Source organism: Balaenoptera acutorostrata, chromosome 16 (assembly GCF_949987535.1).
Source record: "Balaenoptera acutorostrata chromosome 16, mBalAcu1.1, whole genome shotgun sequence".
NCBI classification, from domain to species: domain Eukaryota; kingdom Metazoa; phylum Chordata; class Mammalia; order Artiodactyla; family Balaenopteridae; genus Balaenoptera; species Balaenoptera acutorostrata.
This window is the reverse complement of record NC_080079.1, coordinates 72,341,695-72,367,441: the sequence shown is the minus strand read 5'-3', so window position 1 is coordinate 72,367,441 and position 25,747 is coordinate 72,341,695. Positions and strand designations below refer to the sequence as shown.

Sequence of the window (25,747 nt, the reverse complement as noted above, 5' to 3'; positions counted from 1 at the left end):
GGCATACACCCCTGCACGGTCACATCCTTGTACACTCCTGTCCTGGGACACACATGCCCTGGAATGCTCACACCCTGGCACATTCACCCTGATCACATTCACACCCTGGCACACATATCCTGCATGGTCACATCCCTGCACACTCAACGTCCTAGGACACACGAGGCCTGGAATGCTCACACCCTGGCACGCTCACCCTGATCACACTCATGTTCTCAGCAGGAGGGGACGGACACCGAGGTAGTCTGGCCTGTCCACACATACGTCCGCCTTGACTCCACTGCCTGGATTAGCTGTTGGCGGCTCCAGGACCCAGCACAGGGTTCTCCAAGGACACGCGCTGGCCTGGAAGTCTGTGCCAGGGTGGGGTAGGGGCAGTGCTGGTGCAGCCTGGGATCTGGAGGGAAGGGCACTGCCGGGTGGGGCAAGCCCGGACAAGCCCAGGCGCGAGAAGGCAGAGAGATGAGCAAAGGCACCGATGTGCACAGGGAGAACAGTGGGAGGAAAGATCGACTCAGGACCAAACAGAGGTGGGACTTGCTGTCCACCCGCCCCGCCCCGGGCTGCAATCTCTGTTTACCACCTGCTACCTCTATGATCTTGGGCAAGTTATTCATTCTTTGAAACAAAGTTTCCTAAAAACAAATAAATACGTAAAATGAAAAAAGATTTTTCAGGAGGATTTAATGTGCCAATTCAGTAGATGTGCAAACTCAAACCAAATTTAAAAATTAAAAAAAAAAAAGGGAAAGAAAAACAGTAACAACCCCTGTCCCCTTGAAGTGGTAAAGCTCTAGTGGTCACAGTGCCATGACGAAACAGAAACAGGAGGCCAAGGGGCGGGCGGCTGGGGGCTGCTCTTCTACAAGGGCTGGTCTGACTGAGAGATGCCCTCACGAGGCAGCGTGGCCCTGTAGCCCTGGGGAAGAGCATAGGGAACAGCAGCACCGAGGCCCCGGGGGGGGGGGGGGGGGGTGGGCAGGGCCCCTTCCGCAGCGCGTCAAATGCTGGGCGTTTGGTTAGGATCAACAGTGAGTTATGACACTAGCGTGTGTACCTACACGCGTGCTTGCCCAACACAGGCCCCTCCGCACACCATCAAAAGAATGCCATGTTCCTTTCTCTATTTCAGAGATGAGGAAACTGAGATCCAGTCACCTGCGATTTGTTCCAGGTCGTAAGTAAACTTTCTATCTAAAAGCCCATCCGCTTTCTTGTTACAACTGTCCTGCGAGGTCAAAACCCCCATCTCATCACAGCTGGTTGCCATGGAAATGATGCTTGGGGTCACAGAGGTCCAGCCTCTCAAATAGGAAAGCAATTCCAAAACCCACGAGCTCCCAGGCTACGGGGTGATCCCGTGCCCCTGGTAAATGTCTGGCTACGGGAGCTGGCCCGCGTGCCCGCATTCTCTTCCATCCAAGATAAAATGTTTCCAGCACACGTTTTCCACGCTGACAGCCCTAGAGATACCTATGGATCATCCACTCTCCCCACCTTTCTGCCTTCACCCTGTGCTCCAGCACACCAGCCCCTCCTCCTCACCGCATGACCTCACCCCTCACAGGCTACGCGAAGCAGGAGCCTCGGCCAAAATCTACCCCAGCTGCGCCGACCACAGAATCCAAATGAGCTGGCTCCCACTGATTTGTTTAATGGCCTGAAAACTCTTCACGGCAACAAACAACCTGGAACTACGTCGCCCCATCCAAGGCCAGAGGAAGGACCATCACCCAAGAGATGCTCGTCTCCAGTTCTGCTTCTTGCGTGGAGAACTGGGGTCAGCAGGAAGAGGGCTGGTCGTCGGGGGTCTGTGTGTGGGGGTGGGGGGTAAGGCCTCTGCTGAGCTCCTGGACCTTCAATCTCTTTGTGCTATCAGACCCCCGACCCCTTTCTGCAATAAGGCAGCACAGGCTTTCATGGATGCCTCATGTCAATCAGCTCTGGGGCTGAGGTTTTCCCTGCCTCGGCCCCAAGCCATTGCTGTATACTAAGTGTCGACTACATGCTAGGTATCTCATTGGTTCCTGCGGGTACAACAGCGAACACAGAGCTGATGCCCACCTGTGGAGATCACGCTCTGGGAGACTGCGGGGGGCTGCAACAGACAAGAAGATAATGACCATGGTAACAACTGCAGCACTGAAGCCTGAGCCAAGTGCTCAGATCGTGAGGACTGTAGTTCTATGGAAACACCTCACAGAGGAGCCCGGTCTCAACCGAAAGGGGGTGCCGGGAGGTGAGGGGCTCCTGGGGAAGGAGCATCTGAGCTGAGAGCTCAGCAGCCAGCAAAGCAGTGGAGAAGAAGCCCTCTGTGACTTCACAGAAACACATCTTTCTTCAACCTCCAAAGAGGGTGTGACCCCCCCCCACAGAGGCACCCCACAGTGACCCCTGCCCTCTGACATGACATCCTCTATAGCACTCCTGGGGGCCCTGCCTGGCCCGGTGACAGTTAATTTCCCAAGGCACACACCATTTTATTGGAGACAGATTATAAATGGCTTTATAGCTTAGTGATATGTTAGAGCGCAGCAGGGACTTTCAAAAATGTTTGACTATGACATACATCTCACATCGTGGCCCGGACGTCATGCTGTAAACACACACACACAGCTGAAACGAAGGTTTTCCCTTTGCTATGTGTGAACACATAATATTCTATTGTTTTATGTGGGTGTGACTCATAAAACTGGCTCCACACTCTAATAATGGGTCAGACCCACTGGTCTACAGAACCATTATAGAACTCAGTTATTTCTGTATTACACAGAATTGCTAGGGTTGGAGCAGAGTCAGGAAAAACCAGCGAGAGCAGGCTTCTCAGAGGGAATATATGCCTGGGTCCAACCCCAGGCAGAAAGGGAAGCAGCAAGTCAGAGGCTGGAGAGAAACCATCAAAACCGTAGATATCATGTCTGAATATACGGACTTTTTAAAAACGACACTCATAAATCATCTTGTATTTTTATCACCTCTTTAAAATCTTAGAAAGAGCATTAGAATGAGAGTTTCCAAAAAATACACGAAAATCTAGTGAAAATGGACTTGGCTAAGCAGAAGCAGTGGATGGAAAACACCCCCCAGATATGAAACTTCTCATGAGAAGGCAGAAGCCAGCTTCAGCACCGAGATGACAGGAAAACAGAACAGGTGCTGAAACAACAGGAGGGGAGAAAGGGACCTTCACCCCGAGGAGGGCTGTGGAAACCGCTCGTTTATTACACGAGGTTCTGAAGGTCTTTACGAGGATTCATTTCCAGAAGACAGGCCTTCCTAGACGTGGTCTTTGAAGCTGAAGGAGGGACTGTGCGACCCTGAGTGTTGACACCTCTGGTTCTGTACGAAGGTGAGGCTTCCTGATGGCTCCGTCAGGCTGACACCCCCCGCCCCACTGACAGCCCTCAGGCAGCCTCCCAGCCCCTTCCACAGACACCCGTGGCCGCACAAGTCCCCCCCGCCAACCACCCTTCGAGGCCAAGATCGTCCCCCGATGTCCCTGTGGTACCATTTCTCCCAGGGTCAGGAAGGGGCTCCTGGCGGGCAAGGACCAGCCTCCTGCTTTGCCCGCGGCCCGGGCTGATCATGGGGAAGCGCATCTCTCGGAAGAAGGTCCGGCTCCCCCAGGTGGTCTCCCGCTGCTGACACCCACACCTGAGGACTGCTCTCGAACGCGCCGGACGTGGGCCCTAGACCTCCTTCCACTGGTTTACAGGCTTTTTCTAAATGGTGCCCTCTCAAGCCGGCCTCCCGTCCCCTCAGCCAGGAGCCACGGCAGAACCCGGGCCCCAGGGACAGGACCTCTGCCCCTGTGAACGTTAATGACAGAGATCTGATCACCATTCTGGCCAGCCTCGCCCCTCGGCCCTCCACGGGGCAAGGCCTGTGAGCTCTTACTAAACCCTCCCTGACCCACCATCCACGCAGAGCCCAGGCGAAACTGCGACACTAGAAGGCAGGGCTGTTTGGTTTTAATGCACTTACTCCGCCCTGCCAGCTGCCAGCAGCCTCCCAGGGCGGCCACCTCCTCCAGGAAGCCTCCCTGGCATCCCCAGCTGCAGCCCCTCCCCAGGGCCTTCCTCACACGCTGCTCCATCCCGACAACGGCTTTCTCACACACCTACTGTCGCAGGGCCTCACAGGGCTTACCACCCCTCCATCTAATAACTAACTCAAAATCCTGCCGAGGCTCACCTCTAACTGCTGTTTGCCCTGCTCTGCCAGCACCTCGGCCGCCCAGCGGTCCCCAGGAACCACGTGCCCTGTCTGTATACGGTCCGGACTCGGAGACGCATTCATTTAAAGCAATCTGAGGTCTCTTCAGCCGCTCAGCCTCCAATATGCTCCTAACAGCATCGCTGTAGGCTTTCTAGTCTGGACATCAAGGTCTAGATGGAGAGACCGGAGATCAGCTCGGCTTCCTCTGCCTCCTGCCGGGGGGGGGGGGGGGGGGGGCTGGATGACGACTCAGCCTGTCGTCCCACCCCCTGCCCCCGCTGCTGCCCCCAAGCACCTCCCTTGCATGGTCACCTGCTCGGGGACCAGCCACCCCCAGTTCTCCGCTTCCCCGGAGCCGACAGGGCTGGAACCCGCCACACAGCACACGTTTAATGACTGTTTAAAACCACACCCTGCAAAGCCCACATCCGACCTCACCATCCCTTCCAGCCTCCGATAGTTCTGTGGACACTCCCAGAGACCCAGGGCCCCGCGGTCACTCTGGCCTCCCCTTCTGCTCATCTGGTCTCTGATGGGAGCTCCTCACCCAGCGGCCCCGAGCCGTCCAGGTGGGCAGCAGGAAAGGGCGCGGTGCCGCCGCTCCGGCCCTCCAGCCAAGACACACAACGTCCAGAGGCAGGGAGAAGCTGGGGCCCGGGGTAGCCGCCTCTGGGAGAAAAGCACCAGGACCTGGAGAAAGGTGGGGACTGGGAAGACGGCTTCCTGCCCCTCCTGCCGCTGGTCCCCTCCGCAGGACACACATCTGTCCACTGGCCGCCCCGCCGTCACCACCCGCGGCTCCCTGGCCCAGCAATTTCTTCTTTTCTTCCTTTCCCATCTCCGACTTACTTGGCCACTAACATTCTTCCTCTCTCACCCCTGCTGCCCCTCACAAGCCTTTGCACTTACTTTCTGGAACCCAGAGTCTCTTCTGTCTCCCCTTATCCACCCACCAGGCCTTGAGTTATTACATCTGTCTTTCCAGAATCTTTTTCTTCCTAGTGGAGTTTTGGGATTTCCCCTTCTGCCCATCTTAACCAGACGGCGGAACAGCACAGCATCCCTGGAGCAGAGGCCAGACGGGAATCACAGCCACGCGTGGTCCACAGAGCCTGCCCGGGGCGCGGAGGTCGGGGGGCCCCAGCTCTGTGCCCTGTGGGGTCAGGGCAAGGCCGGCTCACGCAGTGTCCTAAGTGCCACTCAGGACATCACCGCCAAGGGAAAGCTCATTCTAGGCTCCTAATAACCAATCTTCCAATTACCTTTTAGGAAAGACGCTTTTATATTCAAGAAACTGCTTGCCTTTGGATGACTTGTTCAATTAACTTTAAAATAAGTTTAAACATTTCCAAACACCATCATCTCTTCTTTAAAATGTTCATTTTTACTAAACCTCGTATTTAAAGAAACAATGATGTAAATCTATGAAAATGAACGTTCAAAGGATTAACCCCACGAAACATATGGAAACGCCAAGACACACGTGGTCTTCAGATTAGAGACGGCTCAGGTGGGACAGTCCTTTGGGGGATCAGGGCCCTGCTGACACCCCCCCCCGAGGGCAGCCTCGTTGTACACACCCACGGGTGCACAAGGGGGAGGGCCCTGCTGTTGGGGTCCCTCCAGCCAGGGGACAGGGGCGTCTGGATGCTGTGCTGGGAGCACGGCCACGCTGCACATCTTCACTCAAGTCCTCCCCGGGAAGGACGGCTTAAACAAACTGAAAGCTAGCCTGTGTGAAACAGCGAGCCTCTTCTGGGAAAGGGGCTGAGGAGGGAAATAGAATGAATTCTAAATCAAAGGATGAAGCTCTCCGATTCAGTTTAGCCTCTCAGTTGATCTCAGATGGAATGTAATTTTACTATGCTTGAAAGGAAAAAAATTCCTCATATTCTTCCTCTAGAAGGTCATAACGCTACACCACGAAAGAGGAGACCAGGGCGAGGCCAGGATTACAGACAAATATATCCATTTCAATAACAAAGACATGTAAATACTACTTTATTATTTGTCACTGGAGAGCTGGTATGACAGGCTTGTTCACCTGTGAGAAACTGTCTCCTGAAATAAGGGACCCTACACGATTCATTTTTAAGGATGAAAAAATAGAAAATTCAAAGGAGTGATTAAAAGCTAGTTAGAAGAAAATATAAGAAAAAAATCAGACGCTATAGGGTAAATACTCAATTTATTTAAAATTCTTTGTGCTGTCAAAATAACTAAAACCCACCATGAAAGAGTCTGATTTGCATTATGAGATCTACACCTGCCTTGAAATCAAGGAATCTTCCTATACATATTTCTTTTCCAAATTTTAAATAGAAACTCCTCCTTCTCCCTCTATGTGTGATAGTGTCTAAACACAATAAAGTTAGTTTGTTGTACATGGTTTTTCATCCCAACTATTAGTAAAAATATCAAAGTGAACCTACTACGCAGAATTGGGGCTGATACGTGAAAGGCAGGAGGACAGAAAGAGGGCGTCGCTCACCAACGCCCACAGGACAGGTGCTCCGTACAGACCCAACGCAGCACACCATCACCCTGCGAAGTACATGTGACCGCTACTGTTTCCATTGTACTAACTGGGCAAGTGAGACTTGGATGTTAAACTAAAATGATGGAACCATGGGACTTCCCTTGTGGTCCAGTGGTTAAGACTCCGCACTCCCAACGCAGGGGACCCGGGTTCGATCCCTGGTCAGGGAACTAGATCCCACATGCCGCAGCTGAGAGCCTCAACTAAAAAGATCCCTCACATGGCGACGAAGATCCCACGTGCCACAACTAAGACCCGGTGCAGCCAAATAAATAAATAAATATTAAAAAAAAAAAAAAAAGGAACCACAAATCAAACCCAGGTCTCTCTCTTCCCAAAGCCGTGTTCCTTCCACTGTGGATGCCAGCTCACTCTGAAGTGGGTGGGACTGCAGCCAAGCACCAAAAAGCAGCCTCACAGGGCAGGTCCCATTCCTTCCCCAGGGCACCCGCCCCCGCCCCGCCCCGGCCCAGTGCAGTCTGGGTGGAGGGCGTGGGGCCTCTCTCTTGAAGGCGGACATCACGTGCTGCTGGAGGCAGAAGGCCCCAGGGATGCACGTGTGAAAATCTCCCCACTAAACCCCTAACGTGAAGCCAGCTGGAGCTGCCGGCCCTGGTTCCTTTCTACAGCAACGCTGCTTCCCTGTAACTTCCACTCTCCGGAGTCTCCAATAAAAGGAAAGCAACGAGCCTCTCTTCTGTGGCACCTTTTCAAATACTTGGGCATCGTGATCCCACCGCGCCCTTCTCGGCCCTCCGTAAAAACACCCATTTATTTTAAGTGCTCCTCATGGGACGCTGTTTCCAGCCTCCTCCCCGTCTGAGTCACGATCATCTGGACCGACTCGAACTCACGAGCATCTCTGAACAGCCTGGGCCCAGAACAGAACGAAATACTGGAGGGGTGGGTGACAGCACGGAGGGCACTGGACGCTACCGGAATTGTTTTGGGTGCTGTATTTCTACTAACCCAGCTCAAAATCTTTTAAGAGCTCCACCCCTTTTCCGGCTACCGACCTAAGTCCTTGGTTTTGCTTTCTTACTCATTGGAATGGGGGAAGGACAACAGAAGATTTGTTTTCTGGATTTTAAAAAAATTAATTAATTAATTAATGGCTGCATTGTGTCTTCGTTGCTGCGCGGGCTTTCTCTAGTTGCGGCGAGCGGGGGCTACTCTGTTATGGTGCGCGGGCTTCTCATGGCGGTGGCTTCTCGTTGCGGAGCATGTGCTTAGTTGCTCCGTGGCATGTGGGATCTTCCCGGACCAGGGATCGAACCCGTGTCCCCAGCATTGGCAGGCGGATTCTTAACCACCGTGCCACCAGGGAAGTCCACTGCTTGCTTTTGCGATGCTTCTCTCGGGATACTGAGAGGTACTTCTTTTCCTGACAAGGACACTGTGCAGATCCCGGGGCCTCAGGCGAAGCGGAAGAGTGTTCAACCTTGAGAAGGAAGGAGACACTGACACACGCTACGTACCACACGGAGGAACCCTGAGGACGCTGCACCAGTGGAAACAAGCCAGTCACAGGAGAACAAATACCGTGTGACTCTCCTGTATGCGAGGTGCCTGGAGGACAGCGGGGAAGTAGATGGTGGGCCAGGGGCTGGGGAGGGAACGGGGAGTCAGTGTTTAATGGGGACAGAGTCTCAGTTTGGGAAGATGAGAAAGTTCTGGAGACGGATGACGGCGATGGTTGCAGGACAAGGTGAATGTACTTAATGCCACTGAACTGTGCACTTGAAAACTGTTAAAATGGTAAATTGTATGTTATATATATTTTACCATAATTTTAAAAAAGCACAATGCTGCAACCCACAAAACCCCTCAGAAGGTAACAGGATAGAGCTAAATGGGACTCCACGTTGGATCTGTTTCTTTGACTTTAACCTTTGCTCTTTGCTGCTTTTGTTATCATAATCATACATAACGGCCTGCCTCTGCCTCGGGGAACCCTGCCCACCTGTGGATGGCTGCAAGAAAAAAGAAATTAACACATCCCCTTTCTGAGGCTGGCCATTCCAGGAGATGTTTTGCAAGACTGATGGCCCTTTTACTCTACTTCCTCATCCCCTCCCCCACCTTCTCTGTTCTATAAAAGAAACTGGCATCCAGACCCCGATAAGATGGTTTTTCCGAGACACTAGTCTACCGGTCTTTTCAGTCTGGTCTGCGAATAAAGTCATATTCCTTGCCTCAATACCTTGTCTCTGATTCACTGGCAAGCAGAGGAAGCTGGCACTCGGTAACAAGAAGGGGGAGAGGTCAGGAGAGCACGCCCCCCCAACCCTGCAGCGTGAGTACTGGAAAACCTGTTGGAGATAATGGACGGTGGAAATTCTGGCCAATTCTTTTCAAGGTCTTCTAACTAACCTGAAACATCACTGGTTCAAGTCAAGTTTATCATATGGGCTGAATACACACACAGGTGGCTCACGTCACTTCTCTGCCAACAGCTGGGAAGCAGAAGAACTAAACGTGGTGAGCTTCAGAGGCAACTCACAGCCGGGCTTTAAGACCTGTTCCACACTTCGCCATTCCCATTGCATTCATCTTTACGTGAACGTGAGCAATTTCTGTTTTGAGACATCAACTGTCTTGGGTGACGAAGCAGCAGCGGGTGGGAGAGGGGCGGGGTGAAGACCCAGCCAAGGATGGGAGGGACCTCCCGGAGACCCCAAACCCAATCAGGACTCTCCTTCCTCAACGCTCTCCCTACCTGCTCTCTGAGGCTCACCCCCTCACACGAGGTTCCCAACGAACATGACGAGAATGACCCTGAGGTTTCATAGAGGCCAGAAGAAAATCTGCTCTCAAAGGCCACGTCTTCTAAGGATGCGAGCTCCCTGGCTTCCTCCACCCACAGCCGTCCTCAAAGCCAGACCTCGGCCCTTCAACCCCTGGCTGGCCTGTTCCTTCACCGGTCCTTCTGCGTCACCGCGACCCTGCCAACTGGTCTCACCAGTCGGATCAGAGATGCTGCAGAGACACGAGGAGAGGATACAGGAGGGAGAATTACGAGGAGAAACTGATCTTCAGACCCAAGAGCTTTTTTCTGCACCCACGAAAAAAAAAAGATAAAACTCATCTCCATCAGATAGATTTTCAAAAATAAAAAAACTGACAAATAAATACTCTATTTGAAACAACACTTTAAAAATCAGCATTGAAAAAAGAAAAAATTCAGTGGTTCAAGCTGGAAAACATGATGCTGAATTAGAAACAATAATCACGGAATCTAAGGGCAAACATCTTCCACCCTGGACCTGCAATGTGGAGCAGATGCTTTTGCTCATAGGGTGAGTGGTTAAAAAAGGTTGGAGGCCATTGCCTGGGGGCGTCACTGCTCTCCTATATCAGGCTCTCCATCTGCCAGTGGATTTCCTGGCCACGCTGGACTGAGTGCTACCTCCTCCCATCCATCCATCTACACGTACCAGATACCCAACACCTAGAACACAGGAAGCCGCTGAGTTCCCCAACAGCCTACTCACAGAGTGGAAAGTGCTGTGACCATGGTTCCTTGCAGACCACAGAATTCTAGCTGTGCCCATGATTCTTGGGGAAAATATATTTCTTAACCACAACAAAACAGTTTCTAAAGGAAAAAAATCATATGTATGATGGCTGAGTATAAAAAAGGTTTCAACAAAAAAAAGAAGATAAAGTCCTTTAAAGGCAAAATAAAAGGACATGGTGCATTCATCAAAGGTTATTAGTCATAACTTAAAAAAGAGGAAAACCAGTACATTCCTATCTCTTTGAAGATAGGGAAATCAACTGTATAACAGTTAAGGACATGAAAGCCCAGGTCAATGCCACATTGATTTTAACTATGCCATCTGACTCTTAAGTGGTCACGTCTAGGACATGCCCTGAACATGACTTCTCGCCCCCCCCTCCCCACATATGCCTTAAAATTCAAGAGAACACTTGGTTTTGCTAATAGGAGACAACCCACAGGAAATCTCTCATTAATCCACACAGCAGAAGTACATCCTATTATTGTAACAAAGAAACGCTTAAGAGTTAACTCTTCCATTCAGATATGCTCCCCACTGCGTGGGTAATGCCTATCACATAGGAAGGAACTGTGGCTCGGGGCTTCGGAGTCGGGGGGAGGGAAAGGGCAGACCTAACGGAGATGTCTAACGCACACACATGCTCCCAAGTCTAGTGCAGGGGGGACATGTGGAGGGTGTAACACAGGAGGGTCTGGACTCCCTGGGCTGACGCCGTCCCTCCCCAAAAAGAAACGCTAACAATCAAACTCTCTGTCACCATCAAAGCAAAATTTCATGAACTAACTTCCTGGTTCCAATCCTGCACGTAAAGAGTCTGGAAGTCATCACTCCATCCCGACAAATGAAAAGCTGAACAAGCTGAAAAGTCAAGTCCTCTTAGATCCCTCAGAGAAGTGAGCTCACAGGGCAAACTGCTGCTCCCAGAACTGGGGAGACCAGCAGGTGAATACAGAGGGTCAAAATTTCCAGGGCAGCAAGTTCTGCAGGAGGTAGAGCCGGGGAGGGACCCGAGCTGCAGAATGAACCGCTGGAGGCTCACTGTGGGCGAGCCTGACTGGTAAGAACTCTGGGGGAGGCCCAGGGACCCCACAGGTCCGTGACTTTTACCCCTTCAGGCCTCCAGTGGCGGGGGGAAGGAGCGGTTCTGAAACAGCAGAAGCACTCCGTCATTAACAAGGCCAGCCCTCAAGAGAGCTGATCAACCCAGAGGAAGGGGAATGCCCAGCTCCAGGGGGCTCTAACCATCCTGTCTCACCTGAGTGGCAGGACAGCTGAGAAGCAGTCGTGAAGCTGACACCTGGGGCGCAGGCTCACTAGGGGACAGACACCTGCCACATAAGGACAGCACGCCTCCCCTCCCCCACACCTTATCAGCACATCACCAAAGGCCTGGTTACTGGGGTTCCTTTTACTCAGGACATCGTACCTGGGTTTCTAAGAAAAAATTACAAGGCACACTAAAAGGCAAAAAGCATAGTGTGAAGAGACAAAGCAAACACCAAAACCAGACTCAGATATGGCAGGATGTTGGAATGATCAGACCAGGAATTTAAAGCAACTATGATTACTACGTTAAGAGCGCTAATGAAAAAAGTAGACAATATGGAAGGACAAATGAATACTGTAAGCAAAGAGATGAAAATTCTAAGGAAGGATTATAAAAAAATGCTAGAGGTTAAAAACACTAACAGAAATGAAGAATGAGTTTGAGGGGCTCATTGGGAGACTGGACATGGCTGATGTGAGAACCTCATGGCTTGAGGCTATGACAATAGAAACTTCCCAAATACAAAGCAAAGATTAAAGAAAAAAGATTGAAAAAAAAAAAAAACAAGCCCAAAACAAAACAAAACAGAATACTTAAGAACTGTGGGACAAGTACAAAAGGTGAAACATGTGTAATGGGAATACCAGGAGAAGAGAGAAAGGAATAGAAATATTTGCAGTGATAATAACTGAGAATTTCCTCAAGTTAATGTCAGACACGAAACCACAGATCAAGGAAGCTCAGAGAACACCATGCAGGATAAATACAAAAAAAACTACCCCCGGGGAACAGCATATTCAAACTGTAGAAAATTAATGATAAAGAAAAAAAATCTTGAAAGAAGACAGAGGGGGAAAATACCGCTTTGGAGAAACAAAGGTATGAATTACATCCAACTCCTCAGAAACAATGCAAACAAGAAGAGAATGCAATGAAATAACTCAAGGGTTGAGAGAAAAATTCATCAACCTAGAATTCTGGACCCTGTGAAATTAATCTCTAAGAGTGAAGGAGAAATAAGGACTTTCTCAGAATTGAGGGAATCTGTTGCCAGTAGATCTGCCTTGCAAGAAATGTTAAAAGAGGCTCTTCAGAGAGAAGGAAAATGATTTAGGTCAGAAATGCAGCTCTCCATAAAGAAAGGAAGAGAATCAGAGAAGGAATAAGTGAAAGTAAAATTACACTTGTAATTTTTCTTATTCTTTTTTTTTTAAATACATTTATTTTATTTATTTATCTTTGACTGTGTTGGGTCTTTGTTGCTGCACATGGGCTTTCTCTAGTTGTGGCGAGCGGGGGCTACTCTTCATTGCGGTGCACGGGCTTCTCATCGTGGTGGCTTCTCTTGTTGCACAGCACGGACTCTAGGTGCACAGGCTTCAGTAGTTGTGGCGCACGGGCTGAATTGCTCAGCGGCATGTGGGATCTTCCTGGACCAGGGCTTGAACCCGTGTTCCCTGCATTGGCAGGTGGATTCTTAACCATTGCGCCACCAGGGAAGTCCCATTTTTCTTATTCTTAATTGATCTAACAGATAACAGTTTGCTCAAAATAATCATAGCAACTGTGTATTTGATTCTGTATGCTTATATGTTTATATATATGAATGGCATATGAAATGAATGACAGCAATGATACAAAGAATGGGAGGGAGAGATTCATAATACTTTGCTGTAAGACACTTGTGCTAACTGTAAAGCAGGATAGTGTTGTCTGAAGTTAGACTTGGATTAGCTGTAAAAAAAAAAAAAAAAGGTAAAAAAGGGAGAAAATGGAATCATATAAAATGTTCAATTAAAACTACCAAAGGCAGGGACTTCCCTGGTGGCGCAGTGGTTAAGAATCCGCCTGCCAATGCAGGGGACACGGGTTCGATCCCTGGTCTGGGAAGATCCCACATGCCGCGGAGCAACTAAGCCCGGCGCCACAATGACTGAGCGTGTGCACTAGAGCCCACAAGCCACAACTACTGAAGCCCACAAGCCCGTGCTCCTCAACAAGAGAAGCCACCGCAATGAGAAGCCCATGCACTGGGGCTTCCCTGGTGGCGCAGTGGTTGAGAATCTGCCTGCCAATGCAGGGGACGCGGGTTCGAGCCCTGGTCTGGGAAGATCCCACATGCCATAGAGCAACTGGGCCCATGAGCCACAAATACTGAGCCTGTGCGTCTGGAGCCCGTGCTCCGCAACAAGAGAGGCCGCGATAGTGAGAGGCCCGCGCACCGCGATGAAGAGTGGCCCCCACTTGCCGCAACTAGAGAAAGCCCTCGCACAGAAACAAAGACCCAACACAGCCAAAAATTAAAAAAATTAATTAATTAAAAAAAAAAAAAAAAGCCCATGCACTGCAATGAAGAGTAGCCCCCACTCGCTGCAACTAGAGAAAGCCCGTGCAGCAACAAAGACCCAACGCAGCCATAAATAAATAAATAAATAAAATTTATATTAAAAAAAAAACTATAAAAGGCAGAAAAAGAGTGGAAGACAAAAGAACATAGAACAAGGGCAAGGAATAGAAAAGAATAACAAATATGGTAGACATTAATACAACTATATTAATAATCACTTTACATTGTCAGTGGTCTAAATACACCAATTAAAAGACAGAGATTGTCAGAATGGATCAAAAAACAAGACCCAACTAACTACATGCTGTCTATAAGAAATCCACTTTAAATATAAAGACACACATAGATGAAAAGTAAAGGGATAGCGAAAGAGATACCATTCTAATACTAATCAAAAGATGGCAGAAGGAGCTATATTAGCTTCAGACAGAACAAACTTCACAACAAGGAAAGTCACCAGGAATAAAGGAGGGCAATACGTAATGATAAAGAGGTCAATTTGCCAAGATGACATAACAATCCTTAATGTGTATGTGCCTAACAAGAGCATTAAAACACATGAGATAAAAACTTAGAAACCTGCAAGGAGGAAGAGATGAAGCCACTATCATAGCTGGAGGCTTCCCTCTCAGGTATGGACAGATCCAGCAGGCAGAAAATCAGTAAGGACACAAGTGAACTCAACAACACCATCAACCAACTGGTGATATAACCGACATCTACAGACTACTTCATCCAACAGGAGAATACACATTCTTCCAAGCTCACATGGAACAGTCACCAAGACAGACCACATCCTGGGCCATAAAACACACCTGAACACATTTAAAAGAACACAAATGATATAATATCTGCTTTAAGACCACAGTGGAACTAAAAATCAATATTGGAAAACCTCAAATTACTTAGACATTCAACAACATACTTATAAATAATGCACAGGTTAAGAACAAATCTTAAAGAAATTAAAAAATATTTTGAACCAAATAAGAATGAAAATACAACTTATCAAAATTTGTGTAATGCAGTGAAATCAGTGCTTGGCAGGGAACTGACAGCATTGACTACAATACGGAAAAGAAGAAAGATCTGAAATCAATCATCTAAGCTTCTACCTCAGAAAACTAGAAAAAGAAGAGCAGAATAAATCCTAAGTAAACAAAAGAAAATAAATAATAAAAATTATAAATCTAAGAAATGGGAAAAAACCCTGAAAACTGGTTCTTTGAAAAGATTAAAAAAATCAATAAGCCTCTAGCCAGGCTAACTATGAAAAAAAGATAGAAGACAGAAGTTAGAATATCAGAAATGAAAGAGGGGACATCAATACAGACACCATGGACATTAAAAGGAGAACAAAGGAATACTATGAACACCTCTATGCCTGCAAATTTGATAACCTAGATGAATGGACCAATTTCTTGAAAGACAAAATCTCCATAACTAGGACAGGAAAAAATAGACAATTTCAACAGGTCTATATTTATTTTAAAAATTGAATCAACAATTATTAACCGCCAAAAACAAACAGCACCGGGCCCAGCTGAGTTCACTGGTGAATTCTACCACACATTTAAGGAAGAAATTATACTAATTCTCTACAATCTCTTCCAGAAGACAGAAGCAGAGGGAACACTTCCTAACTTATCCTATTAGGCCAGCATTACCCTAATAACAAAACCAGACAAGAAAAGAAAACTATAAACCAACACCTCTTGTGAATATAGATGCAAAAATCCTCAACAAAATATTGGTAAATGGAATCCAACAATGTATAAAAAAGGACTGTACACTATGACCAAGTAGGATTTATCCCAGGTATGCAAGTCTGGTTCAATATGAAAATTAATTAATGTAATCTACCACATTAAGAAGTTAAAGAAGGAAAGTCACATTATCATATTAATAGATGCAGAAAAAGCATCTGACAAAATTCAACACTCATTCATGATAAAAACTCTCAGAAAACTAGGAATAGAGGGGAAACGTCCTCAACTTGATAAAGAGCATCTAAAAAACCCCTTCAGCTAACACATTTAATGGTTAGAAACTAAAAGCTTTCCTACTAAGATCAGGAACAAGGCAAGGATGTCCTCCCTCATCTCTCCTTTTCAACATCATACTAGAAGTCCTAGCTAATGCAGTAAGACAAGAAAACGGAACAAAAGGTATAATATAGATTGGGAAGGAAGAAACAAAACTGTCTTTGTTTGCAGGTGACATGACTGTCTAGGTAGAATATCTGAAAGAATCAACAAACAAAAAAATTCCTGGAACTGATAAGTAATTATAGCAATCCTTGTTATAATTGGAGGATACAAGTTAAATATACAAAAGTCAACTGCTTCCCTATATATGAAGAATGAACAAGTGGAATTTAAAATTAAAAGCACAATACCATTTACATTAGCATCCCCCAAATCAAAATACTTTGGTACAAGTCTAACAAAATAGGCACAAAATGTATATGACCAAAACTATAAAACTCTGATGAAACAATTTAAAAAGAACTAAATAAATGGAGAGATATTCCATGTTCATGGATAGGAAGACTCAATATTGTCAAGATGTCAGTTCTTACTAACTTGATCTGTAGATTCAACACAATCCAAATCAAAATCCCAGCAAGCTATATTCTGTGGGTATCAACAAACTAATTCTAAAGTTTACATGAAAAGGCAAAACAAAGAGCCTAACAAAAAAAACCAGAAAAGCCAACACAATACTGAAGGGAAAGAACAAGGTTGGAGGACTGACATTACTCAACTTCAAGACCAAATATAAATCTAAACTAATCAAGACAACATAGTACTGGGGAAAGAACAGACAAATAGGTCTATGGAAGAGAAAACAGAGCCCAGAAATAGACCCACATAAATATAGTCAACTGACTCTTGACAAAGGAGCAAAGGCAACACAATGAAACAACCATGGCCTTTTCAACAAATAATACTGGAACAACTGGATATCCACATGCAAGAAAAAAAAAAAATCTAGATACAGACTTTACAACCAAATGGATCACAGACATAAATATGAAACACAAAATGATAAAACTCCTAGAAGACAACATAGGAAAAAAATCTAGGTAATCTTTATGGGTATAGCGATGACTTTTTAGATACATCGAAGGTATAATCTACGAAAGAACTCATAAAGCTAAACTTCATTAAATTAAAACTTTCTGCTCTGGGAAGGACACTGTCAAGAGAATAAGAAGACAAGCCACAGACTGAGGCAAAATATTTGCAATCATACATCTGATAAAGGACTATTATCCAAAATACTCAAAGAACTCTTAAAAGTCAACAATAAGAAAAGGAGCAACCCGATTAAAACGTGGGCAAAAGACCTGAACGGACATTTCCACAAAGTTTTACAGATTAGGGAATTGCAAATTAAAACATCAATAAGCTACCACTTCCAAACTATTAGAAGGGCCACAATAAAAAAAAAAAACTGTGACAATATCAATCGCTGGTGAGGATGTAGAGCAAAATGAACTCTAATTCATTGCTGGTGGGAGTGCAAAATGGTGCAGCCACTTTGGAAGATAGTTTGGCAGTTTCTTATAAATATAAATGTATTCCTACCATATGATCCAGCAGTGGCACTCCTTGTATTTACCCAAATGAATTGAAAACTTATGTCCCCACAAAAAAACTGCACACAGATGTTTACAGCAGCTTTATTCATAACTGCCAAAACTTGGAAGCAACGAAGATGTCCTCCGTAGGTGAATGGATAAATAAATTGTGATATATCCAGACAACAGAATACAATTCAGCGATAAAAACAAAAGTGCTACCAAGCCATGAAAAGACAGATTAACGCTCAATGCATGTTACTAAGTGGAAGAAGCCAGTCTGAAAAGGCTATGTCTGATCTGATTCCAACTATGTGACATTTTGGAAAAGGCAAAAACCAGGGAGACAGTAAAAGGGCCGGTGGTTGCCAGGGATTGGGGGAAGAAGGGATGAAGAGGCAGAGCACAAAGGATTTTTAGGTCAGTGAAACTACTCGGTAGGATACCGTGGTGGTGAATTCATGTCACTGAATATACAACACCATGAGTGAGTCCTAATGTAAACTATGGACGCTGGGTGATGAGGATGCATCAGTGTTGGTTCACTGATTATAACAAATGTCCCATCTCGTGGGGGATGTTGATAGTGGCGGAGTCTGTGCACAGGGGGGCGGGGGGGTCTATGGAAACCTCTGTACTTTCTGTTCAATTTTGCTGCGAACCTAAACTGCTCTAAAAAAATAGTCTGTTAAAAAAACAAAAATCTGTGAACAGATACATCCCATCCTGTATTTTTTAGTTTATTTTACTGATATTTTTTTCTTCCAAGAAATTTTTGTCACCTCCCAGTAAACTCATTTCACCACCCACTAAGGGCTTGAAGGAAGACAGCAAAACACTGCTCTAGGGCAGCGTCTCCAGCTGCCCTAGGAAGTGCATTCCCTACCCCACAGGCGATACACTCCAGATGCCACATTCAGCTCATTCACAGTTAGTGGGCAAGACAGGTCCCCACCACCCACCAGCAGCCCAAGGCTGGCCTGGCCCTGGGAGCTGCTGCAGTACCTGGAGGGAGGGTCTCCATGCTTTGTGCTTTCTCATCCCCGTTGCTGTGATGAAGGTCTTTCTTTTTAATTGGGTCAATGTCATTCCAGTCCTCCTGGGGGAGCAAAGACACCAAATGAGTCGACAGGTTCCTGGAGCCCACCTTCATTCATCAGGTCAATAAACAATGCGTCCTCCCGTCCAGAGGACTGCACCCCAGACCTGCTCAGTGGTGGAGACCCAAGGACAGAAGTGACTCTGTCCAAGTTCTTGGCGTGAACTTTCCAAGGAAGGACCTGCGTTTCTCTCTCCATTTTCTATGTGTATCACTTATCTATGGAAAGAAATACTCTGGAAACTCCCTGGGCTTTGAGGATGTGGGAGGGTGGGGAAGGGAGATAGGGAAACTGGATCAAATAAGAGAATTTAATAGTGGTTAAATCAAAGCCATTAAAATAAGGGTAGCTCTCCAGACGCCTTCTATGGCTTAAGGGCACCCTAGGACCAGAGTCTCCCTCAGGGCCATTGAGCCCTGCTCAGAGGTTGTTAAATGATTCCTTTCATCCCACTGAATAACAGCGGAGGAAGGGCAAAGGACGGCGGAGCTTTTCCTCCGCTCCTCTAGAAGGGCTGCCAGTGGAAAAGAGCTGCAAACTAAGGGCTTAATGTAAAACCAGAAGAAGAGAGACGCTCTGGCAGAATTTATTCAACTCATCTGCACGAACAATTTAATCTATCAACATTAATCAAACAACCCCATGACCACAGAGCTAAATATATTTTTCAACCACTTGGGATCTGATTTCTGAGAATACAATAAGAAAGGTTTCTGTATATAACCCAAATCAGAAATACCCCACGGCTAGTAATTTTCCCACACAGACTTTGGTGGGCCAAGCACTGTCGACTGGCCATTTCCCCAGCAGATGCTATTAGGATGTTGGCAGCCTTAGGTCCCCTCCCTCAGGGGAGACCCAACCAGTTCTGCTCAGGTTTGTTCCACTAGCATTCCTCCAAGCAGCATTGGCTGCGTGACCGCTGGGGACATTTTGGCTCTTAACGATGTGAAGTGAGATTTGCAGGAAGCGTTAATTTTCAGGGGCAAGGCCAAATCAGACATCTTTTTCCCAAAGGCAACTTGCTCTGCCAATAATCTGCATTTTTACTCAAAAAGTAGAGTAATTAAAGAGAAACGGCCTGAGTCTCCTCCTCTGGAGGCCAGCTTTTCCTTCAGTTGCTTCCGAGGTGAAGTGAAGCTGGTTTATCCCCTCAAGGCCACCATTGGGATGATGGGCGGGGTGGGGGGGGCACTCCCATGGGAGTGATGTGAGGATGACCCCCTGTAGACACAGTGCACAGGTCAGGAACGCCCTGCACCTCGGTGGTCCTAGCCCACCCCACCAACCTGTCACAAGGCCTTCTCAGGCTTTCGAGGGCCCCACGTGCTCTGACTTCTGAAGATCCTAGCCCACATTGTAACAAATGTATTAAAATGCATCTGTATCCCAATTTAAATACATTTTGCTGCGAAAAAAACTTTTTGAATTGTAATTTGGCTTTTGAGAGGACCTGGTTATAAATAAACTTTCAATTTACTATTGGCAAAGATTTCCAGGCAATCCTGGCACCTGCAGTGGAGTGAGAGAATCTGACCTACTCTCTGCCTTCACGACATAAAGAAACGTGCGAACACTAAATCCAGCAAGTAATGACGTTAGCTGAGTCACACTGGGTAGACTTGTAATTAAGGTTATTAATTTTTTATTTTGCAGCTTGCTTGTAACATTTTGTGGCTAACAGCTTCTTCCCTCAGGCATCTGGCCGACTACACACACTGGCTAATGGATCACACCATTTAACCTCATACAAAATCGAAAGTGAATGAAAACAAAAAAGCGAACGTTGCTGGTGGGGCCACCGCACTGTAATATTCACCAAATCGACATCCGTAAGTCAACCATCAATGTTTTCTTAGAAAATAAATGTCTCCTTCTTCGCACAAACAAGACTGACTGGTCCATATGTAACACTCCCTAACCTGTCTCCCCTCCCCCCGCCACTCCCTGGGACAATGAACCGAGCACACCATAAAACTAAGGCCGAGGATGAGGACCTGCTATATAACGAGGGCACCGCAAAGTCCCAGTAGGCAACATGATGCTAAGTGCTGTTTATGAACGCCTACTAGGCAGCAGGCACTGTACAAAGATACTTGTTCATCCTGGCAGCAAGCCTGCCGTTTTATAATTCCTTTCTTACAATGGGGACACAGAAGATCAGAGAGGTTACGCAAATTGTCCAGGTAACACAGTGGGCGAGCAGCTCGAGTTGGCCCTTTATAAATCAGGATGGGGATGGCAACCCAGGGATCAGTTTGAACCAAGTTACAAGAGGCTGATTCTCACAATGTCATAAAAATCCAAGAATATGTTTCTAGGGAGTCATCCACAAAGGACTGTTTTGTTCTTGACTCCAGGTCAAAAAGTGCACATCAGCATGTTCACTACCAACTCCCAGAGTAGGAGGGGGAGGAGGAGGAGGAGGAGGAGGAGGGGGAGGGGGAGGAGGAGGAGGAGGGGTGGGGGGGAGGGAGAGGGGGAGGGTGGAGGAGGGAGAGGGGGAGGGTGGAGGAGGGAGAGGGGGAGGGTGGAGGAGGGAGAGGGGGAGGGTGGAGGAGGGAGAGGGTGGAGGAGGGAGAGGGGGAGGGTGGAGGAGGGAGAGGGGGAGGGTGGAGGAGGGAGAGGAGGAGGAGGGGAGAGGAGGAGGAGGGGAGAGGAGGAGGAGGGTAAGGAGGGGAGGGGGAGGGGAGGAGGGGGAGGGGGAGGAGAAGGGGGGAGGAGGGGGAGGAGGGAGGGGAGGAGGGGGAACACCTCTGCCGCTAATACAGGGCACTTCCTAGGTGCCCAGCCCCATTCTAGACCCTGCCCGCAAGTTCATCCTCCATACCGCGCTAGTACTGCCCCATTCTACAGATGAGGAAGCTGGTGCACCAAACACTGAGTCACACAGAACACACAGTGAGGTTAGAGATGAACCGCCGGAGCCTCCAGGGTCTCCATCATCGCAGTGCCCCGCCCTTGGAGAATACAGCTCCCCTCCAGCACCAAGGCAGCCCAAAGTAGAGGAAAACAGTGCATTTCCCACTCAGAACACATCAGGTCACTATAAATTCCTCTAGTTCGGGCCCGCCCACCTGATGCACCAGCTGAGACGGTGCCCGCACGACCGCCTGCCACCCGCCTGCCATGCCTGCTCTGCCTGTCACCACCCCGCGCCTCTGCCGGACGTTAGGGAAGGGCCGAGGGCCCAGGGGATCCCCCGTGGGACAGCATGGCCCGTGCCTGTGTCCGTGTCACCGCCCCTCAGCAGAGAGTCCGGACGGGACCCCACAAGAGAAACAAGGAAACAGAACGACAGGGAGGAGAGGCGAGACACTCAGAGACTTGAGACTCGGGTTCTGGAAACGTCACTCTGGTCGTGGTGAGGGGGAGATGGAGGGGACAGGAGAGGGGCCAGGAGGCCCGAAGGGCGAGGCAGCCAGGGCGGGATGGCACAGCTGGCAGGGGGTGACAAGTCACCCACAAGAAACGGGGGAAGTCGTTTGGGTGGGGGAGGGGTGGCGCCAGGAAGTGAAGACGGTCTGTTCTGGAAATACTGGGGTTACCGCGAGATACCAGGAGGCGGAAAAGAGATGGGGACCGGTGACTGGAGCTCTGGAATGGCCCGGGGGTGGGGTGGGGGTGACCCGAGTGAGGACAGGGTCCAGGGTGGCAGGAGAAGGGACAAGTAGGACCCACGGCACGCTGGGACGAGCCCTGGCCTGGGAGCCGGAGCCTCGGGTTCTGGCCACGGCTCTGCCGGTGACCCTGGGGGGCTGAGCAAGTGGCCTGCCTTCTCGAAGGCAGGGACGGGGGCTAGGTGCCTGGAGGTCCCCTCGGAGTCCCGGGGAGCAGCCCCTCTCGGGAGCACTTGATCACTCGTCCTACTTGTAATCCGCTAACGGTCGGTATCTAGAAGCACTGCAGGTGTCCTTTCAAGGTAGGGGCTTGGGCACATTTCTTTTGTACCCACAAAAGCGTGGCGGTGGTCTTAGGGTAACTGCTTAATAATAAATGCAGCTGAAAAAAAACCCTCATCCTATTTGCTCAGATTGACTTTACCGGCTTTGCTCACTTTGCAGTGGAAGCTTTTCATTACAACCATCCCCCGCCCATACATTTGCATACGTTATAAGACTAATTTACACCAGTGGAGGCTCCGTTTAAAAACGGAAATGCACCGAATACAAACATATGGAGAGGCTGCCTCGCCCAGTACCTGCTGGTATCCAGGACGCGCCACAACTGAGCTGTTGGTTTTCTCCGTGTTCAGAGACACAGGGGACAGACAGGTCTTCTTTTTAGTGACAAGCATAAACTGCCGGGATTAGAGGAGTAATGATGTGGTTTGATGCTGGGTCAAAAGATGCAGAGAATTCAAAGCCTGTGATCTGATCCGTAAGTCTGTTTTTATTTCCCAGGATGCAGACCCATCTCTGCTTTGCTTCTCCTGCCCTCAGAGGGATGTTGACACTATGAATACGTAATGACTCACCCACACACAGAAGACGCTGCAGACAAATGCAGACCAGGGAAGGCTCGCTGGTTCTCACTGAAAACTGAACTCTGTCAGGAAGTGTAACCTGAGAACTAGGATTCTCTACCAACCAGACTGAGAGGACGCCGCTGCCCCCCTGCTCGACTTTACCGTTTGGACCACAGCCTTGGTTGCTACATCCACATGCAGCCTCCGGAAAGACCCAGAGAGCCTCGACTAGGGCACTGAGACCCTCTCTTCCTTGTTAGATGGCATTTGGGCCAGATACTGCAAACGCTAATTCCTCCTACTCACTAACTTACCTAGCTGGTAGTTGTTATTATTATTAGATATTTGAATTTGGTTAGTTTTCAGTCCAAGAGCCCAAGGCATACATTATTCTTACAGACGCATACAGCAGAAGCAGTCTATTACGTGAAGCACGAGAGGAATTAAATCAGGCCATGAGTGAGACCAAATGAAAATAAACGACTGAGGAACGTCTATCTATCTACCATAATTAAAGAGTTCGGCCGCCAAAATCCATCCTATTTCTAAGTAGGTAAAGCAGCAACGACTTTTAACAAAGTGACGTTATTTTCAGAAACAGTAAATCTGATAGGTTGGTTTCTTGAACAGTTATGAAAATTAAGTATAAATATAGGTTTAGTTATTAAAATAGTTTTTTCCACTCTATTCCCAATGTGATCTGTCTCTGTTTCAACATAAGAGGAAACACAGACTTCCCTGGTGGCGCAGTGGTTAAGAATCTGCCTGCCAATGTAGGGGACACAGGTTCGAGCCGTGGTCTGGGAAGATCCCACATCCCATGGAGCAACTAAGCCCGAGTGCCACAACTACTGAGCCTGCGCTCTAGAGCCCGCGAGCCACAACTACTGAAGCCTGAGTGCCACAGCTACTGAAGCTCACGTGCCACAACTACTGAGCCCACGTGCCATAGCTACTGAAGCCCGTGAGCTACAACTGCTGAGCCCGTGCACCGCCAACGAAGAGTAGCCCCCGCTCGCCGCAACTAGAGAAAGTCCGCACGCAGCCACGAAGACCCAACGCAGCCAAAAAAAAAAAAAAAAAAAAAAAAGAGGAAATAAATAAAATGTGCGCTTGGCTTTTGCCAGAGACAAAGTGTCAGTCTCGGCGGTGGGTGGGCCAGGGCCAAGAGGGAAGGGGGTGAGACAAGGGCGGGAGGCCACCGTGGGAGGGGCGGGCACAGCCGGCTGGCGAGGCGGCCCCTGAGGCTCGGCAGACGGCCGCCAACTTGTCAAGGGCACTAGGCCAACCCTCATGTCACAGCTGAGGAGAGAACCAGAAGGGCCAGGTGACTTCTTGTGTTCCCACCTGCTGCCAAACCAACCCCCTCAAAACTCAGTAACTTAAAACAGAAAGCACTTAGTATCTTGCACAGCTTCAGAGGGTCAAGAATCTGGTTGGATCCGGCCCACGGTCTCTCGTGAGCCCACGAGTTAGCTGGGGTCGCCGCCAGCTGAAGGTGCGATGGGGCCCAGGGATGCTTCCAGGACGGGTCCCTCCAGGGCTGCTGGCTGGAGGCCCAGTTCTTCACCAAGGGCTCACCCACAGCCGCTGGCCTCCCCCAGTAAGTGACCTGGGAGGGGAAGAGGGGCAGGGGAGGCGGAGTCGAGGGAGAGAAGAGGACCCCAGGCCGGGTCCTGGAAACCACACGCGGTCGCAGCTCCGCGTCATCCATGAGAGGCGCGTCACCAGTCCGGTCCAGCCCGCACCCAAGAGGAGGGGCCTAGACCCCCTCGCGAGAGGAGGTGCGCAGACTCTAAAACCACCAAGTTCACCGACGCCGTAAGACTTGACAGTGGCAGCGATGAGGCCAGAGTATCCCCCAGGCAGACAGAACACCACTGTACCCCGACGGCGATTCACATGTGCAAGTCTGTGCAGTAAAAATGTCATTCCATCTCACGCTGCCCTCTTAACCGCCGCCCGATATAAAGACTATTCCCGCCTATGATAATGTGTTTGAATTACGAACCACCACCAAAATAAACATGCCTACACATGGAAAACTAGATAACAAAGAATAAATGTATACTAAACCATCAAAGGCTGCCTTCATTAAGTTTAAATGCCTAACGCTTTATTTGTTAGCAAAGGTAAAAACATCGCTGGGGAGGAAAAAAGAAAATAAACAGGTTGCTTTCACTCTCCGCTTATGGAAATACATTTTGTCACCGTCAAATTCCTTCAGCTGACTAGACCGTGTGCTCAGAGGCAGATCAAGTTATCAAAAATACCATCTGAATGACTACTTGATTCCTTTCTCATCAATTGTCTACTTTTCACTGTTATTTAATGACTGTTCAGTGATTACCACCACCATGACCAATCTGTACAGCAACATTCCAGTTTGGGGAAAGAAAGCCAGGTTGCCAGATGTGTTAAAAAGATGCGATAATTTCTATTTCCACAGCCCACTTCTTAAGAGCGCACTGCCAAGCTAAGACACTGAAAACTAGTTAACTGGTTTGCTTGAAAGCACATTTTCAAGAGTGGATTTAGATTCCTGCTGAAGACCTAGACCCTCCCCGCCCAGCATTCTCCCTCTGAAGTGCCCACAGGGGAACCACAGAGGCTCGTCCTTGTTTCTAACTGGTCAGGGTGGGGAACAATCCCGAGGTCTTCTCTCCAGAGGGTGAGGAAGCCTCTGATACAAGGTGAC

General features: G+C 48.4%; 1 protein-coding gene across 2 annotated transcripts in view; it reads right to left on the bottom strand.

Annotated features, from left to right (window-relative positions):
- GALNT2 (polypeptide N-acetylgalactosaminyltransferase 2) overlaps window positions 1–25,747 on the bottom strand; it is a 178,144-nt gene that overhangs the window by 64,204 nt on the left and 88,193 nt on the right. For both annotated transcript variants that reach the window (XM_057531557.1, XM_057531558.1), the window contains exon 2: window positions 18,487–18,580. In XM_057531557.1, the coding sequence (XP_057387540.1) occupies window positions 18,487–18,580 (94 nt within the window). The remainder of the gene's footprint in view (window positions 1–18,486; window positions 18,581–25,747) is intronic.